The sequence below is a fragment of the Gekko japonicus genome, unplaced genomic scaffold (genome assembly GCF_001447785.1).
Source record: "Gekko japonicus isolate JY-2015 unplaced genomic scaffold, Gekko_japonicus_V1.1 scaffold84, whole genome shotgun sequence".
In the NCBI taxonomy this organism is placed as follows: domain Eukaryota; kingdom Metazoa; phylum Chordata; class Lepidosauria; order Squamata; family Gekkonidae; genus Gekko; species Gekko japonicus.
Genome location: NW_015159712.1, coordinates 1,151,213 through 1,170,477, shown reverse-complemented (window position 1 = coordinate 1,170,477; position 19,265 = coordinate 1,151,213). Strand labels below are relative to the sequence as shown.

Below are 19,265 nucleotides of genomic sequence, written 5' to 3'. Positions count from 1 at the left end.
TTATTTATTTATTTATTTATTTCGATTTATATTCTGCTCTCCCCATCTGGTTAGGCTCAGGGCAGTTTACAACAGGTTAAAATACAATAAATACAATAAAACATAGATGCCTTAAGCAATGCAATAGTATAAAATTCAAACAAACAATCAGATTTATATATAAAGTGCTGTTACATGTAGATGGCGATCACGTCTTATAAGGCTATTTTATGATGGTACGATGTAGCCATACTGGTATCATTCACTGTTCTCTGAAGCATGAGACATTTCCAAAGAGGAGGGTTATTGAGTTTCTGCCTTTGATCTGTCTAAACTAATCTTGCAGACTCTGACTGAATGCAGCTTCTGGAACCTTAAGCAGAGTCTTACTTGATATGTTGGGGATTGAACGTGGAATCTTGTGCGCACAAAGCCTGTGGGCTGCCGCTGAGTTATGGACCCTCCCAGTTTGTGTTGGTGATCAGCATGTCAGAGTAGATGTTATTGCCTCGACCATGGACAGGCAGGACAGGGTACTTCCGGTGCAGGAACAGCCCGGGCAATTCTCTGTAGAATGGTGTGAAAGCTCCTTTCGTGAGCAATACAGAACTGCAAATGGGGCAACTCATGCACCCTTTCTGATTCAGCTCTTACTGGAATGTGTGAAAGGGTCCTGAGAAGTGTATAATGGCAGAAAACACATCTCTGAATTACAGTGTGGAAAGTATTTTTAAGCAAGTCCCAGTGCTAATTCTTGATCACCTCATTCCTCAGATTTCTGCGCAAGAGAGTCGTAGGAAGAAGAAGGAATACGTAGAGTGCCTGGAGAAAAAGTATGCATGTTCTTCTGTCTGAGCATCCACACTGAGTAAATGTTAAACTTTTAGGTCACTGGTTTCATTGGATAACAATGACAACTAGGCTTTTGTTAAGGCTCTTGTAAAATTCACACCCGCCCCAAGTATCATCCTTTGTGACCTGATTACTGTCTAACAGAAGAGCCCTCTTTGTGTGTTTAAGGACATCCATATGAGAAGGTCATTCCATGAATACCCTGACTAGCCAGGGACACAGTTCATCCATCAGTCCTGCCAAATCTCCTTTGTTCTCCCTGCCTCCCCCACCCCCCTGTTCTGTCCTCATTGTATACTTTTGTTCCAGCCCAGTTATGGAACATCTAAAGTATAACAGGTTGCCATGTGCCAAAAGGTGTGGTTCGTCATGGGTAGATTATATGTTTAAATGCCTAATGGACTGGCTATGTGAAGGTTGTGTTAAGGCAGACGGGAATCACTTTTTCCATTTCTGCTATGGATAGGCATGAAAGAATGGGTTCAAATGGCAGCTAAAAGACTGAGGTTGCATATTAGACAGAAGTTTCCAATAGAGTGGCAGAGCATTTGAAAAAAACATTTAAGAGTCCATCACTGGAGAGCCCATCACCAGAGCTCATTAAGGGCAGGCTGAACAAATGCCTAAATGGGTTGTTTTAGGTGGACTCAACCCAGCAGAATGGCGAAGCAGCAGTGAAATGATATCTTAAGGTCACTTCCAGCCTTATACCCATGAATTCCTATTCACTAGTGATAAAGAGGGGGGGGGGTTTAAATTACAAAGAAGCTTTAGGACAGATTGCTGTGATTGGCAAAGTCTTGGATGTGGTATTTTATAACCAGCTCAAGTACACAGATTCCATTCATGGGAATAGGAACTAAGGAGCTGGGCTATAACAATGAGGTCTATTCACACCCTATAAAGTGCCATATAAATCTAATAAATAAATGCATGGAATTATTAATTTCTAATAATATAGCTAAAAATCATGGTGAGTAAAACATCCATGTCCTTCAGTTTGTTATAAAATATGCTGGACTTACTACTGGTGTCTCATTGCTCCTCTCAACTATACGTGATTCTGGGTGTGCCATAAACAGACTTTCCAGTGGGGGCTTTAAGCCTTGAAAAATGACATGACCCAGGAAGTTGCTGTTTTGCCCTGCTGAGGAAACATACAGACACCTATGTTAGTAACTTCGTTTCCCCCAACAGGGCAAATAGTGGCTCCCTGGGCTTTCAGGTTGGGCAAATGGTGGGAGAGAAGACTTAAAATCCCCCTCCCCTTGCATTGTAGTCCCAGTCCAAATCAGGACCTGCTGCATCTGGTTAAAATAATACTCCGGGAGCTTTATTCACAGAACTCCCCATTTCACAAGTAGTTGAACTGGTGGGTGATTGTGGGGTTGAGGTCAGATTTCTCCATTTTGACATGAGAAATTCTTGAGCCATGATGCTTTTTGGATAGCACTGGGCCAAATAAATACAAAAAAGAAATGTCTTCAGCCATCAAACAAAGCTACATACAAACAGTTAGCTCACAGAGGAACCTACGTAAGTATTTTCTTAAGTCTGCCAACAGTCACAGTGAAGCTTTGGAGCCAGGTCCTGGAGGTGGGCATGTACCATGTTCACAGTTTTTGTAAATGGGGCTCATTTTTATTTCTTCAGGGTCGAAACGTACACGTCTGAGAACAACGAACTGTGGAAAAAAGTGGAGACTTTGGAAAATGCAAATAGGTGAGGAGAACCCTCATTTAATCTTTATCTGAGGGAGGTTGTCAAACAGGGAGGTCAGGGCTGTGCTGGGAACAAAAGGAGAAGGGAAGAAAACCTTCCCCTACTTCTTGGCAGACTTTAGGTTGCTCTGCAGGCCCTGGTTTCCTCCAATAGTTGTAGCAATTCAGCTGGGTTTAGTGAGCAAGTGGAGGAATGTTTGTATGGGGATAGCCAAGAAGGAACTTTTGTTGGAGAGATGTGGGGGGCAGGGGGGGAATAGGCAAACTTTTCTCAAGACTGCCCCAGAGCAGTGTTAAACTGAGAGTTTCCTTCTGCTATCAAGAGTCTGGACCAATGCTCCCTCTAAACTATGGAGTCTTGTGAGCAAAAATTCTACTTTGCGAGCTACTGGCATTAAAGCTGTGAGCGAGCGCTTTGGCTACTGCATAAATTAGTTTGCTCTGGAGCCCTCCTTCCTGAGCGAAGACAAAAATCTGTGAGCTGGAGGCTAAAAAAACTGTGAGCTAGCTCACACTAACTCATCTTAGAGTGAACACTGGTCTGGATCCCCATCCGTAGCCTGCCTGTCCAGAGCCCATCAGGCTAGCAGCTGAACTGGGATTTCACCTGGAATCAGTTTCCAGGGAGAGCTGATTGTGTTAAGTAGGCATTATCTGGAGTCATCAGGCACAGTGTGAGCAACAGGCAAGGGGGAGCCAGATTAGAAGGCTGGAAAAAACAGAATTGGAAGGAGCAAAACAGTTAGTCCTGACTGCTTCACTAAATGTCACTTGTGGAACATTCATTTATCTAAAGAAAAATCCCAAGTATTTCATCTGGGAGCCATTCAGAACCAGAGAGTCCATGTAGGAAATGGTGGGGAAAGAACAAAACAATTGTGTGGCACCTTAAACACTAACATCTTCATTGTGGTGTAAGAACATAATGGGCAGATTGTACTGGCTCCCAGGCCCTTTGAACCAACTCGATGTCGCTTTGGTCTCTGGACCCAAAAGAACCTTGTGATGATAATGGGGCCTGATCCAGGCCACTTTCTATGTTCTCAAGGGCTGTCTAGTGGAACAAAGCCCAGAAAAGAGCTGATAAGGGGATTCCTACGGCAGATATGTTAGCAAAAGAAAAACATGTGCACCATCCTAATTGAAGGACCGACTGGTCAGGCTCTATTTAGGGCCTGTTCCCTCTTTATCTGGGCCTTTTTGCCTTGAGCTCAGCCATCTGCCTACGGAATCCATGATGGGAGCCATTGTTCTCAGTTTGCAGAATTTCAGACTGAGGAATTTTAGTTCTTTGATGTTTTTAGAGAAAACAAATATCCACTGTAGTTACCAATGCAAGAAAACAGCAGGAAGGAATCGGAGTTTGCCCAGTTTCCCATGAAAGGCCAAAAAAGTCTCATCTGATAAAACATGTGCAAGGATAGTAGGTCTGGAGATCACACTTTCACATCTTCTTCCTCTGTTCTAGACCACAAAACTCTAGTTCAGCTCTTTTCATGTATGCTTGTGGGTCTGATCCACACAAATAGCTACTTCAGAGGAGCAAATGCACTTTGAAAATGTAATACAACTTCAGTACGGTTTGTGCCAAGAAGAATTAAGGCAAGGAAGGCCAAAAGTACAGAATCCTTTTTAAAGAGTTGTAATATTCTAGTGCCATCTGTATGTATATTACAAGAGCTGATCCCGTTCTTCTTCCAAGCATGCTTCAAATAACCAAAGAGAGTATTCCCAAGAAAACCTCTGTGAAAACTTTATATGACTTCTGTGAATATGATCCTCCAGGGGAGTGGGGGGGGAGCATTATTTATTGCTATTCCTAAAGCATGTGTGAACAGTACAGGATTAAAGCATGCCCTTCTGACTAGCCTCTCTGAAGCATCCAAATCTGTTTGCTTAATGTTCTTGTGAATTCAGCCTTGGATGTTCCCTTCTGTCAGCTGCACACAGAGATTCCATTAATCAGCAAGACTTCAGCCAAAGATGGGAAACTATAATCGGTGACCTTGTTAGCCAGAACCCATCTCCTCGCTTAACCTTGGCAGCTCTTTTGACCTTGTGCTTGAGCTTTTGGGGTGGGGAGCATTGCCCTCCTGGCCTTCATTCTAAGGCTAGTCGCCACAGTCATTTCCTCTGATCCCTATCAGCCGGTTCTAACCTTGTCTTTCCGGTTAGATGCTGCTCTCTAGAGAACCTAGAGGTGTCAGATACTCTCTGCTTTTCAGTACCCAACTGTAAGAACTTTGTTGGTGGTTGATGCCTGCCATCTGCTGGACAGTTCATTATCTGCATGCCCTTTTTTCCAATGGAGCCTCTAGTTTTGAAGCTATAGCAATGGATTCTTACTCCCCCTTTCTCCCCTGATGGTATTGCAGGGCTGTTTTTCACGCTTCAGAGTTAGTTACTCTGAAACTGTTTATAGCTCTAAATGCCCCAATAATCTATGATTTACTGTGAGGAGGAGCGCTTTATTATATCCCCAAACTGTTTGCATTATCCTTTTATGATAGCCTTCAGTAGGTTTTAAAGCCAGAATTAAACCTGTGACCTAGTGAAAATTTACCAACATTAAATTAAATCAAGAAAAATGCTTAAGCATTTAATGCACCACTGAAGATGACTAACTCCTCCCATATTAGTTCTCATATGATTAAAAAAAATGTAAAAAGTAAAGGTAAAGGTTCCCTTGCTCGAAAGCCAGTCGAATCCGACTCTAGGGTTGCGGTGCTCATCTCCGTTTCAAAGCCGAAGAGCCAGCGCTGTCCGAAGACGTTTCCGTGGTCATGTGGCCGGCATGACTAAACACCAAAGCGCACGGAACGCTGTTACCTTCCCACCGAAGTGGTACCTATTTATCTACTTGCAATTTCTTGCTTTCGAACTGCTAGGTTGGCAGGAGCTGGAACTAGAGACAGGAGCTCTTGCGGCACCCGGGTCTTGAACTGCTAAACTACTGACCTTCCACAGCCTGCAGTTCAGCGTCTTAACCACTTGAGCCACCGCAGCTCTCCAGTACAATTTCCTATACTAAGTGCCTTGTTTTTACAGGATGCCATTGAGCTCTTGCATCTTTGACGTGCATATGTCATTCACGGGGAGAGAAAAATAAAAATACTATTTTCTGAGTTTGTAGTGTACTTCTGTTTATCAAGACTGTCTTTAAAAAGCTCAAATACTTATTTTCTCTTAAATTGTTAAATTTTTTTCATAGGACTCTGCTCCAACAATTACAAAAGCTACAAGCTCTGGTAGCAGGGAAAGTTTCTAGGCCATACAAAATGGCTTCCACACAAACAGGGACCTGCCTAATGGTAAGCTCTATGCATTCTCCGATAGTTATTTTCTTATTGCTGATATATGTGGCTACATATATCCCACTCCTTGCTGAAGTGATCCCAAATTTGCAATATTACCCTAACTTCATATAACTAGTAAAGTTTGGGCAGTCACAAATTACCTTATTCTATTTTCCATGCTATTTTCTCTCTTTGTGAACTTATGCTTTCTTCAGATATATCTATCTGTCGCTTATATATAAAGCCGTAATCGCCTCCAACATTCAATGCGCACCAACAGCGTTTGGCCACACAAACTGTCGCTCAAAACCTCCCCCAGCTTCCCCTATCCATTGGCTGCGTCGCCTAAGTCCCACCCCAGAACACGGACACCGCAGCCCTGCCTCTGCGCCCAGGCCCCTTTAGAAGACAGACTATTGCCAACAGGGTGAGTGGAACCTTCGGGGAAGCAGTTGAAGGGTGGCGACGGCGGCGCTGCACCGGCCGCTGCAGGCCCATTTTCGCCGCTCCCCCCCCAGCTTCGCAGCCCTTTGGGGGAGCAGTTGAAGAGCGGCAGCGGCGATGCTGAGCCAGCCGCTGCAGGTCCGTTTGCCACCTTCACAGGTTGTTGGGGGCAGCAATTGAAGGGCAGCCTCGGTGTCAGCAGCGCTGAACCAGCCGCCGCAGGCCCGTTTGCGCCGTTTCCCCACACACATTTAGCGGCCCGACAGCGGGACCAATTGAAGGCTGGTGCTGGCGCTGGGCCGGGCGCTGCAGGCCCGTTTGCATTGTTCCCCGCCCCCCGCCCCCCCCGCCTTCACAGGCCTTCAGGGGGAATAGTTGACGGGCGGCCTAAGCGGCGGCGGCGCTAAACCGGCCGCCGCATGCCCATTTGCGCTGCTTCCACCCCCCACACACACACACACACTTTGTGGGCTGACAGGGGGAGCAGTTGAAGGCCGGCGGAGGCGGCAGACGCACTGAGCCGGCCGCCGCAGCTCCGTTTGCGCCGTTACCCCAGCTTTGTGAGCCGTCGGGGGGGAACAGCTGAAGGGCAGCGGCAGCGGGGGCGGTGCTAAGCCGACCGACCAAGACCCGTTTTCGGCGCTCCCCACCCCCACCCCGGCCGGCTATGCAGGCCTCCAGGGGGAGCAGGTGAACACTCCAGTTGCACCTTTGAGACCAAGTTTTTAGGCAGCTGCACACTACACCTCCTCTGTGAGGGAGAAGCTGCACATTTCAATGCCCCCCCCCCAAAAAAAAACACTCCAGTGGCCCCTTTCAGACCACATTTTCTTCAGGTACATCTTCACCCTCCTTTGCGACTGCAGATCTCCACCCCCACCCCCCAAGACTCAAAACAGTCCAGTGCGACCTTAAAAACCAGGTTTTATTCACGTACATGCTCACCCTCTCTGGGGCTACTCTTTTTTTCCCCCCAATCCCCAGAGCCTTCCAGTGATGTGGGAGATATCTCCTCGCACTGCTTCTCCCACCCGCCCCCCTCTCCTGCCCGCATGGCTAGCTGGACAGACGGGATAAGCTCTCCCAGGCCACCCCCACCATGCCACTTCTCCCACCCGCCCGGCTAGCCTGACGGGCGAGAGAGGCTTTTGCCGGCCGCCCCCCCATGCCTCCCCCTCCCTTCTACTTTGCTTCCTTTCTCCCTCTCTCTCTTTCTCTCTCGTCCTCCTTCCTTTCTTCCTTTCTTCCTTTCTTCCTTTCTTCCTTTCTTCCTTCCTTCCTTCCTTCCTTCCTTCCTTCCTTCCTTCCTTCCTTTCTTTCTTTCTTTCTTTCTCTCTCTCTTTCTTTCTCTCTTTCTTTCTCTCTCTCTTTCTCTCTCTCTTTCTCTCTCTCTTTCTCTCTCTCTTTCTTTCTTTCTTTCTTTCTTTCTCTCTCTCTCTCTCTCTCTTTCTCTATCCCTCCTCTTCATTTTTTTTCCTTCCTTCCTTCCTTCCTTCCTTCCTACCACCCACCCACCCACTCTACCTTTCTAGGCCCGTTGTCTTCAGCCACAACGAGCTTTACTCCCTAGTATGTATATATATAAAAGAAAGTCCCCTCACCATAAAATCAATGCCCAGGCCAAACTGCTGGACCTAGAGACACCAAATTTAGGGAGAGTGCTCCCACCATGGTGTAGGTGCTCACTAAGAAGGAATTTTTAGAAATTTGACCCCTAACTTGGTCAAAAGGGGGGAAATGTGCTCCCCCATTGATTCCTATATGGCTGCTAGGCAGCTCTCTCCCTGCACCCCCCCCTTCCTATGCAGCTGCCAGGCTACTGCCTCCCTGCACCCCCCACTCTCTGATTGGTCAGCTGCAGAGCTCAGAGTTCTGAGGTAAAAAAAGCCAACAGTTATAGGGGACTGCAGACAGCTTATGACAGTTGAGGAAATCGTGAGTGGCCAACAAGCACCTGTGAGGTTCAGTAATGCTGCTGGCCCAGCCTCTCCGATAGCTTTCAACACACTCTCCCCACCTCCTACACCTAACAGGCAGTTGTCTGTTGGGTGCAGCCCCACCTCCATAGTGGCTTCTAATACTCCTCCCCCCTCCCCCTCCTACACTGGACAAGCAGCTGCCTGTCAGGTGTAGGAGAGGAGGTGGGGTGGCTTCCAATACACTACCCCCACCTCCTACACCTAATAGGCAGTTGTCTGTCGGGTGCAGCCCTACCTCCACAGTGGCTTCTAATACTCCTCCCCCCTCCTCCTCCTACACTGGACAGGCATCTGCCTGTAATGTGTAGGAGAGGAGGTAGGATCGCTTCCAACATACTCCCCGCACCTCCTACACCTAACAGGCAGTTGTCTGTCAGGTGCAGCCCCACCTCCACAGTGACTTCTAATACTTCTCCCACACACACACACAGGACAGGGAGCCTGCCCCAGCAGTAATGCCGTAGTGATCCTGCCAGCCCTGCCTCCTCCCCCCTCAGCCGCTGCCTGTCAGGTGTAGGAGAGGAGCTGGGATGCTTACAGCCATCGGGGAGGTTCGCTCAGCAGGATTCCCTTAGCCCTGCTGCTGGCCCAGCCTCCCTGATGCCTTTAACCTCATTCCCCCGCAACACCAGACAGGCGGGTGTCTGTCAAGTGTAGGAGCAGGGCCAGAGTATTTTAATCCATCAGGGCCGCCACCTCAGCAGGATCACCTTAGCAATGCTGCTGGCCCAGCCTCACCAATGGCTTTAGCCACACTCCCACCCACAATGGAAATATACCCCAAATTTGTAGAAAACTGGTTTCCTTTATTAGGTTATTTAACTTCTCATAATGTGGGTTCTAGAAAATTGATTCATATGAATTGGTTCATATCTGATTGCTCAGATGGTGTTTTGAATACGTAGTTATGTCCCACTTCTTAATTATAACATAAATGAGAGGCAATTTTGGAAAAAATAATAATAAATAAAGCGATGGGTATGCCCTCCCCCCAATTCAATGCCCAGGCCAAACCCCTGCACCAAGAAACCCAAAATAAGGGGAATGCATTCCTACCATGACATCAACCCCCCCACAAAGAGATTTCTGAGCAACACAACCCATAAAGGGGTTAAAAAAGGGGGCAAAATGTGTTCTCCCAATTGTTTTCCATGTGCCTGGCAGGCTGCTGCCTCCTTGTCCCACCCCCCAAAATTGGTCAACTGTGTAGTTCAGAGTTCTGAGGTAAAAACACAGTTAGAAGAGACTGCAGACAATTGAGGACAGTTACAGAAATCAGCGATTCAAGACTCCTGAATAGACATCTTTCAAAAAAGCCAGCATGGCAATTGAGTTAATGAATGTTCATGGGGAGATAGTAAAGGACCTTTTCCATGTGTGCCTCCCTCTTGAACCTGAAGAAATGTCCACCACATCACCACTCCCTCACACCAACTCCCCCTCACACCTCTTACTGCCCCCAAGAAAGCTCCTGGCAAACGTTGAGCCAGATACACCAACGCTACAAGGAGGAGGCAACTTAGGAATGTGGCAAAGACATTTGTACATAGTACTACTGCAGAGCACTGAGCTGCACAAGCCAAGTACCAGCAAGATCACCCTGAGGTGCTCAGAACAACGCAGTCTCCATATGAGCAAAACAACCCAGGAACACAAGTAGAGAGGCCATCACTTTCGTGGAAGGTGGCAGGAGTCGACTTAACAGATGACTGCTTCTTAAATGGACAGTTCTATGTGGCCTGCTCCAGAGTGAGTTCCCCAAGCAGCCTGGTGATCCTAGCACCTGAGGGCAGAACAACAATGTGGTCTACAGAGAGGTCCTTCAGTAGAGAGGGGGGGAAGTACGTACCGGTATGTCTCACTTCCTTTTTTACACTACAATCTTCTCCATTAGAATTCCTACAACAAATGTTACATTTCAAACTTTACATCATCAGTATTATAACTGGATTTACGGAACTTAAATACCGTAGCAAAGCACGGGTACCAGGCTAGTACATGCATATTGAAGTTATAGATCCGTGCATCATGGGTTTTTAGGGTTGCCAGGTCCTTCCTCGTTGCTGGTGGGGGACTTTGGGGGCATGCCTGTAGGGGGCGGGGACATCCCCAATGTAATGACATCATGCAGAAGTGACATCATCATGTTGGGGGCCGATGCCCTACACGCCTGAACTCCCAAGCAGCAAATTTGCTACTGGATTTCAGGCACCCCCCCACACACACACTTCTTGCAAACAGCATTTAAAGGGACCCTTTAAATGCTGTTTGCAAGAAGTGAGGCCACGCGCACCTGAACTCCAGTGGTGAATTTGCTGCTTGGAGTTCAGGTGTGCAGCCAGCAGCCACCCCTCTCCCTCCCTCCTGCAAGATTTAAAGGGCTCTCCAGCTGATTGGCAGGCCATGTGCTCCTGCAGATCAGCTGGAGGGTCCTTTAAATCTCACTGCAGGGGAGGAAGAGGGGTTGCTGCTGTTGGCTGGACTTGTGGGCGGGGCTTGGGGTGGGGCTTCCCCCACTGACCAGCGGCAGGCAGAAGCCCACAACATCAGGGGATCCCCCTGCCCCCATCTTGGGACTGGCATCCTTATGGGTTTTAGAGTCTCTAGTGGGCTACAAATACCATGATTCAGCAGGCAGCAGTGGTGGTAGGTAGCCTGTCCAACTCCACATTTCAGCATACAGAACTTTCTGAACTTCTGTGCTGGATGGAATTTGGCAGCAAACTCAATATGAACCCACGTCTTCTAGCGACAGATCCAATATTATAGGCAGTTTTTTTGTTGCTTCTCCCTTTGGTGTATTGGTTAAGAGCGGTGGACTCTAATCTGGAGAACCAGGTTTCATTGCCCACTCCTCCACATGTCAGTCACAAGTTGTCTCAGAGCTCTCTCAGCCCCACTTACCTCACAGGGTGTCTGGTGTGGGGAGAGGAAGGGAAGGTGACTGTAAGCCGCTCTGAGACTCCAAGTGAAGGGTGAGGTGTAAATCCAACTTCTCCTCCTCCTCCTCCTCCTCCTCTTCCTCTTCTTCTTCGCAGGAACAGCATGTTAATTTGACTTTTCATTTCAGGTGTGAAAACATCTAAGGACATTGCATTCTGGATGCTAGTTTATAAAAGCAATGTTCACTGGTTCTAGATAAAAATAATACATTTGAATACCTTTATACATGTTGACCTTAATTAAACTAAATCCCCTGTTCTTTTGTCTTAGTTATTAAAGAGAGCTTCAAATTCACTGCCTCTGCATCGTTATCGCAAAGTGACGACACAGAATTTTATATTATATATATTTTCATTTTATATTGGAATCAGTGTGGTGTAGTGGCTGAGTGTCATACTTGGATGGAGGAAATGTGGGCCTCAAATACCCCCCGCAGCCATGAAGCTCAAGGGGTATCCTTCATCCAGTCATTCCTCTCTCAGCCTGACTGAACTAGAAAGCAGTTATTAGGATAACATGGGGAGAGGAAGACCACGTCTACTGCCTTTGAAGGAAAGGTGGGATAAAAATGTAACTGTTAAAATAGCTCCGGAGCAGGCCAAGCTGATCCCCCGGGGGCACTGCCACCACTGGAGGACCACTCAGCTGATTGGTCAGCAATGACAAGGAGGACAATGGGCACAGACCCACACACTGCCGCCTCCTGCACAGCTGCTGGCCAGGTCCAAGGTGAGCATTTCTGCCTCCTGGCTACCAGCAGTACGGGAAGGAACAATTGGCAAGCCTACTCCAGTGGTCACCACCCTTGCCCAGATCTGAGTTCAGTGGTCCCTGCATCACTGCCAGCACCACTAGGGCTCAGTTCAGCTTGTTCCTGGCGACCAGCAGCCTTCCAAGGCAGCGGCCCACTGAGAACGTTCCCAGTAAATTAAAGGGCCAATCCATTCCTATCTCAGTTGCCTTGTATGAATACATGCACACATCCATGTTCTTTCTGTTAGTTGATTACTACCGTGTCTCATCCACAGGTCCTGGTTTTGTGCTTTGTTCTGGTACTGGGCTCCATGATGCCGTGTCTCCCAGAGTTCTCAGCAACATCACAGACAGTCAAAACAGCTCCAACACCAGACATTTACACAACCAGCAAAAGTGAGTCCAAAGTGATCTAACCCTTTGCTGTTCTCATCCTCTTGAAAGGCCAGATCTGGCGTATCCTTGTTGGGCCTTGCCTGCCACTTTTGGAATATAGCACACATTATCCTTCTGCTCCAAGGATGAATCAGCCACAGTTTTGCTCATGTGGTTCATTCCATTTATGGGGATTCATCATGCAGTTAAAATTATCCATTGCTATCCTCTTCTTGACAAGCTTTTCCTCCAAAGCTGTCACAACAGATACATTCCCCCCCCCCCAGTCCTAAGCTAGGGTGGTATGGTAAACACCTTCTTGTCTTTCCAGGGATTAATTCTCCTTTATTTGTCCTCCTCCTGAATGAAACGTCACCTTTGGGACTGTACCCAGGGGAGATCAAAAGTAGGCCTTGGGCTTATGCGCTCCACTCCATGCTCCCCTTGCTATGGAGAAGAGTGAACAAATCAACCACGAGGTCTTTCTGACCTTGCAAGAGAAAACCCCAAGGCAGACTTCACATAAAGACATTGTCTTTCAGTTCATTTGTCCAGCTCTCTCTGTAGTTAGGGGAGGAAGTGGAGGAGGAACCACACAAGACCAAGAAGACCCCTTCCAGTCTCTCTCCCAGTACAATCACAGAGGAGGAGTGTCATCCAGTCAGGCTCTCGAACAAAGGACTTCTCACAAACACTTGTGTGTGACAATTCCAGATGGGTAGGCATGTTTGTTTGCTGCAGCAAAATAAAACTTTAAAGTGGTATAAAGACTAACAACATTTATTCCTGCCTAAACTTTAATGAGTCAGATCTCACTTCATTGGATGCATTAGCTGAACTTTAGGTGATTTTTTCTATGATTTGAACTTGAGCAAGCTTGTTTAGTCCTGTGCCCTGTAACAGCAGCCTAGCATTTAAAAAGTTAGCAAAATGAAATTTTCCCTGTAATTCTATGATAGTGCCAGGTCATCTGCTCAATTTCTGTGGTTCAGACTGCTGTTAAAGGCACAGAAGTAGGGTGGATTAAAAATATAATGCAAAACTTGCAAAAAGCACTTTCAGTTTCATGTATGAAGATGTTTTCATACTCTCAGGGCTATTTTTGGGCAGGAACGCACAGGAACAGAGTTCTGGCTGGCTTCTGAGTTGTGCCCCCCCTCCACCCCCCCCCCCCCCCCGTCCCCCAGGTGCCTCACAAGCCGCGGGGCACCTGGGGAAGCCAAGCCGATTCAGGGAGGGGAGGCCTATTATGCTAATAAGTTCCTGCTGGGCTTTTTCTACAAAGGGGGACATGGTAGAAGTATATAAAATTGTACATGAGATAGGCTGAGTGGACACAGAGAGTGTTCTCCCTCTTCTGAAATACTAGAACTCAAGGGATATAATGCATTTGATAGTCAGTAGTTTCAGAATGGACAAAAGGAAACACTTCCTTACACTCTGGGTGCGTTCAGACGGGGCCTTTCTGCCGGCATAAACTGCACCGGTTGGAACCGGTCAGACGGGGCCTTTCTGCCGGCATAAACACGATCACACTTACCTCCATTTTGCGGATCCCATCGTTGTATGCCCAGTTACACGCTGCGGGCGTCGGCGTTTGTTTTTTTTAAACACAGTTTGAGCATGTGCATAGGCAGCCATTCACAGAATGGCGATCTTTGCGCATGCTCAAACCCCCCCCATTACATTTAAACTTTAAAGGTAAGGACTTACCTTTAAAGTTTAAAGCCCAAACTGGCCTCCCTTAAGTCCCGGACTCCTCCGGATAGTTAAAGTTAGGGCTTTTTAAAAAACAAACAAACAAACACTCAGGGCGAAGCTTCGCCCAAGTGCATATTGCTCAGTTTTTTTAAAAAATGGCGGGGGGGAAACGGAAGCCTCAGGCTTCCGACGGAAATGGCTAGGCACCAGTGGAGAGCGATCAGACGCCGAGGTACAGCGTTTACAACCGTTGCACTCAGGATACCACCACTTGGGACCTAGTGGCAGAGTGCAACGGTGTAAAGGGCTTTACACCGGTTAGGGACAGGAGGCAGATGTTCCCCGTCTGAACGCCGGTGAGTACAACGATTGCAACCGGCACCTATACCGATGTAAAGCCCCCGTCTGAACGCACCCAATAAGTGATTAAAATGTGGAGGATCTGGTGATGGCCACGGGCATAGACATCTTGAAAAGGGACGGAGACATATTCATGGAGGATAGGTATATCAGTGCCTACTACATTCAGAGGTAGTCAGCCCCTGAAAACCAGTGCCAAGAAGCAACATCTGGGAAGACCTTGGCCTCTATGCCCTGTTGTTTGCCCTCCAAAGTAATTGTTTGGCCACTTTGTAAGACAGGATGCTGGACTAGATGGACCACTGCTCTAATCCAGTAGGGCTTGTACGTTCTTATGTCTTCTTCACTGTATTAGGATTTGTGTCTGTGGTCTTAAAGATAGGGATACAATGAGATTTAAAGATTATATTTATTTTGGTTTATAGTCATCATCATAGTTCAACATGGATTACAGCAGTTATTACAGCAGTTATTACCTTCTAACGAGGATCTCTTTCTGTCCCCAACCTGCTAACAAACTAAATTTGGAGAGCATGCCGGGGGAGTTGGGAAACTGCCATAATTTATAAAACATAAATAGATTCCAAACATTCCAGATACTTGCACTCCTACAACGATTTTCACCTCAGCTGGTTGACAGTCCTCCACCTTCCTTTCCCCCTGAGTAGCTATATCTGTCACTTCAGCTCAACTGCCTTGCTTCCGAATCCTTCTTCTGGGCCAACGAGTGCCCCTAACACAAACTGGAAACAAAGGTCTGGTTCTCACCAAAACAGCTGAGGTGATAAGCCCTTGCTTGGACTGTAGCACTGCAGGTGGTGGGGGTCTGTCATAGTGGAGTGCTCTTTCAGTACAAAACAATTCCCTTCACATCAGGGAGAAAAACCTAATATGTTAGGGTGAAGGCAAGGCTGGGACCCTTGTTCTGTCTCAGTTACTAATAGCATTTACTGTGTGGTGGAAAGTTGTTTGTGGTGGAGTATTGTGTGTGCTATCACCTGCAATTTGAAGTGGTGTGGTCTGGACATAGGTTTACTGACACACCTAAGAGCTTCCCATCCCACTTCAGCCAGTGTTTGGAACAGGAAGGGTCTGAAGTCCCACACAACCCGACCACCTTCAGCCTTGGTTTCTGCATAATAAGCAGCCATCCATAAGACTGTTTTAAAGCCCTACAGTATAAAGAGTCCGCCATAAGTATATCTTTTACTGCCCCTGCAATGTATGTCTTGGCCCCACTAATGGCATAGTTCTCTGTCACTGGGTAACCAGACCAATTGAAAGCCCTGAAAGCTGTTTCTCTCCCCCACAAGATAGGTAGGCTGGTTTAAAAGCTTTGAGCAGCTGGATTTCCGCCTGCCATATCGCTATTGTGAGCTGTGATAAAAACGCACAGTCCTGCAATAAACTTGCCTCTGGTGGGCAAGAGGTCTATATGCTTTGCAGGGGGTAGCCACGATAGTCTGTTGGAAAAATAGCGGACTCCCTAGTCCCTGAAAGCTTATGCTGGAATTTAAAAAAAATAGTCTTCAAGGTGCCACAGGACACCTGTTTATTCTTGTGCACTTTGGCTGTGTGTAGGTCACGGGGGGGGGGGGGACTCATGGACATCAGTATCACGAAGTCCCATCCCTTCTGCTGAATGGAGTTCTCTTTTGCAGTTCAGTCCCGGAGCCTCCTGTTCTATGATGAGCCTGGAGGCTCCTTAGAAGACAGCTACAGCTCCTTCCTCTCTGTGGAGCATCCTGAAAACTGGGAGGCTGACAAAGGGCAAGGTGAGGGATGGCAGCCTCAGGAGCACCCACACAGTCCCCTGGCTGTTGGCCATGAAACAGCCAAATACCTGAACAAACCCCACCTGGAGGGTCCGGACCAGAACCAAACCAACTCAGCTCTCGCTCACCCCGAGGAGCCATTCCATAAGAGGTAAGCAAGGCAGGAAACAGCATCGGTTTCCAACGGATAGCAGGGTTTCCATTTCCAAGAACAAAACAGCTGAGTGGCTGTTTTTCTTCCAGGGGCAGGACAGCCTCTTGTCCATCACACGGACTCTTGGGGAGAAGGCAGGCTGGTGTCAGAGCGTCTATCTTGGCTCTACAAGCTGATTCAAAAGAAGAAGAAGAAGGGATAATCTTATATTTGCATACAAATTAGTTATTTCCAGTAATTTTTATTTGGGGGGGGGGGCGTGTAACATTTTGTGGTGTTTGTTTTACCTTTACCTTTAGGGAACTAGGAATCCCAGCTGGACAGTGTGCACTCTTGGCCCCCTTCTCCCAGCACTAGAGATCTTGACAGAAGTCCCCTGATGCTTTGCCTCAGTTTTTACTAACTGATCAGCCTCCCAAAGTCTCAAAAAAAAAAATCAATGGCTCAGGGCAGCTTCCTGTAGTGAAAACTGATTCCTCCTGTTACTGTCAAACTTATGCTGTGATCGCACACACTAAATAATCCACTTTCAATCCCCTTTCCAATTGGGCTTTGCCAGTACACACAGTAAAATCCACTTGGAAAGGGCACTGAAAGTGGATTGAAGTGGATTGTTTAGTGTGTGTAATCATAGCCATATAGACAACAGGCTTCACGTATGCACTGTACGTTAAGCCAGTTTTAAACAGGATGAATTAGCCACTCTTGAGGAACTCTTGAAGTTGTCAATTTGTGATGATTATGAGTTTTCTACGCTAGAGACCACTAGCTGACCCTCCCCTTCAACAACAGGACAGCACTTGGTGACAGAGACAGTGTGGTTTATGCCTGAACAACAAATGACTGCACCTAGGCGACTAGGAAATAAGAAGATAGTAGGGTCTTTGGAGGAACTTAACTATTCACCTGAAAATTGAATTTAAGGAGACTGGAGAGGCATCAAAGCAGTTACCAGAGGATGGGGGAGAGATAACAGTTGACAAAATGACTTATTGATGCTTTTGGTTTGGTTTTTTTTTTCTGCAGAGAGACAAGCGCCAGTGATACAGCTGAATACTTGTAGCAGCTGCCAGCCCTCAGGGCCGTGACTGTCTGGAAGCAGGATCCTTTCCTAGCTGAGCTATTAGGGGACTAAATGGGAGAGGATACTCCATTTAGACAACTCCACCCTGGCCTTGAGTTAAACCTCTTTCCTCTTTCTCACTCGCTCCCTGTACCCCCAGTGTCAATACTGATCTTTCTGTCAGGGCTCACAATGATCACCACCATCAGGGATATTGCCTGGCAACAGACAGAAGGCCCAGCCCTCTCATTCCTTCCTGCCTTCTGATCACCATGGCCACCAGCTGTGTTCTTTCCTCTCTTTGCAATCTGCCACCAAAGTTATCAACTTCCACAGCACACAAACTCCAAATCCGCTCTGTATAAATTGTCCCCGGCCATTTCTGTCTCTTTGCCAGGAAAAAAATCTCTTCTACTTTGTTGTTGTTTTTTAAATCCCATTATTTTCATGTAATTAACATTATATAAAGAACAAAGGCAAAGGGATAAGAATATATCACAACTAAATATCCAAATGACAGAAGTAAAAATCCAAAGGAGGTTGTTTTTTCCCCCATCAGCAGTCAAGAAGCACAGATTCACAAATCCCAAATCCTAATTTGTGTAAATCTATCAGTGATGATTGTAAAAAGGCTCTAAAATGAGGCCACTCCATACAGTAGTCCAACATCTTAACTCTGTTTTGTCAGTTACTAGTGTTAGGTCTGTTCTCCCCCCCCCCCCCTATGTCTGTGTAACTCTTTCTTTCCTACTTAGCTAAATTGAAGTTGTTTTAAGAATGACCTGGAGGGTCTTGCATATAAAATTAGGAATATGCATATGCATCCTGTTTCAGCTCTCACTCTCTTTCCAGTCTTTTGGTTCACTTTTCTCCAAACAAATTAGCCTTAATGAGGTCATTTTTTCATGCTGTCCCATTAAAACATGAGATTGCAAACCGCATGGGCCTTCATTACAATTAAGAGATCTGTCTGGAAGTAACCACATACTCATCATTGTGAGGAAGATCAGGCAGAGATGGTAGGAAATGCGAGTGTTCCCTGCAATTCACCTTTCTTTGAATATTTCCTGGTGCAATTTGGGACAGATATAAAACCAGGGTGCGTTCAGATGGCTCTTTAGATCCGTGCGAGACACGGGTGCCTCATGGATTTAAATGTAATATCCAGACATCAACATCTGGGAAATGTCCGTCTTCAGTGAGCATCCCGTTTTGCCACGCCTTGGAGCCGTTCTAAAAAGATACTACTTTAAATCTGGAGTTTTCAGTTCCAACGGGCCACTCACAGACTTCCCCCCCGTCTGATCATTCCAGCTCGCAATTAAAAATGGCGACCATTCGGGATGGTCTGACGTCAGACCATCCTGAACGGGCGCCATTTTTAAAAAAATCTTAATTCTGTGCATGCGTGGATAAACAAGGCCGCAATATCATGCCTATGCGCATGCCCAAAAAGTTTTTTAAAAAACCCACCGCGCATGCCTCCTTCAGTGGACGCCATCTAGACAATCCACAGCGGAAGCAGTGTGCGGTAAGGCGATTCCCCCGGGGGATGTCTGGTCATGTGAGGATGGATTAAAAAGATCGAGATCAAATTTGAGTTGGCATAATGATGGGATTAGCTGTCCATCTGAACGCACCCCCAGTGCAGTTTCCTTCTAACAGACATAGGTAATAGAGAGACCGTCAGAGCAATTTTCTAGTTGACACCACCAGGCACTGAAGCCAGAATATACCACTGTACCAAACAATTTTTTTAGACAAAACTCCTCTCCCTACCCAACACCAGCCTAAAGAACCACTGCTCAATTAATGCATATCATTTCATCTATGTCATTAGCTAGACATTCTACTGGCATAGTCCATGTGT

General features: G+C 46.8%; 1 protein-coding gene across 1 annotated transcript in view; it reads left to right on the top strand.

Annotated features, from left to right (window-relative positions):
• The window catches only part of CREB3L1 (cAMP responsive element binding protein 3-like 1), a 129,382-nt gene extending 111,615 nt beyond the window's left edge, over positions 1-17,767 (top strand). Inside the window, exons 7-12 of the mRNA XM_015408203.1 lie at positions 754-812; positions 2,485-2,553; positions 5,764-5,863; positions 12,243-12,363; positions 16,065-16,329; positions 17,359-17,767. Coding sequence (XP_015263689.1) covers positions 754-812; positions 2,485-2,553; positions 5,764-5,863; positions 12,243-12,363; positions 16,065-16,329; positions 17,359-17,395 — 651 coding nt within the window. The 3' untranslated portion in view covers positions 17,396-17,767. The remainder of the gene's footprint in view (positions 1-753; positions 813-2,484; positions 2,554-5,763; positions 5,864-12,242; positions 12,364-16,064; positions 16,330-17,358) is intronic.
• Positions 17,768-19,265: the final 1,498 nt, after the last annotated feature.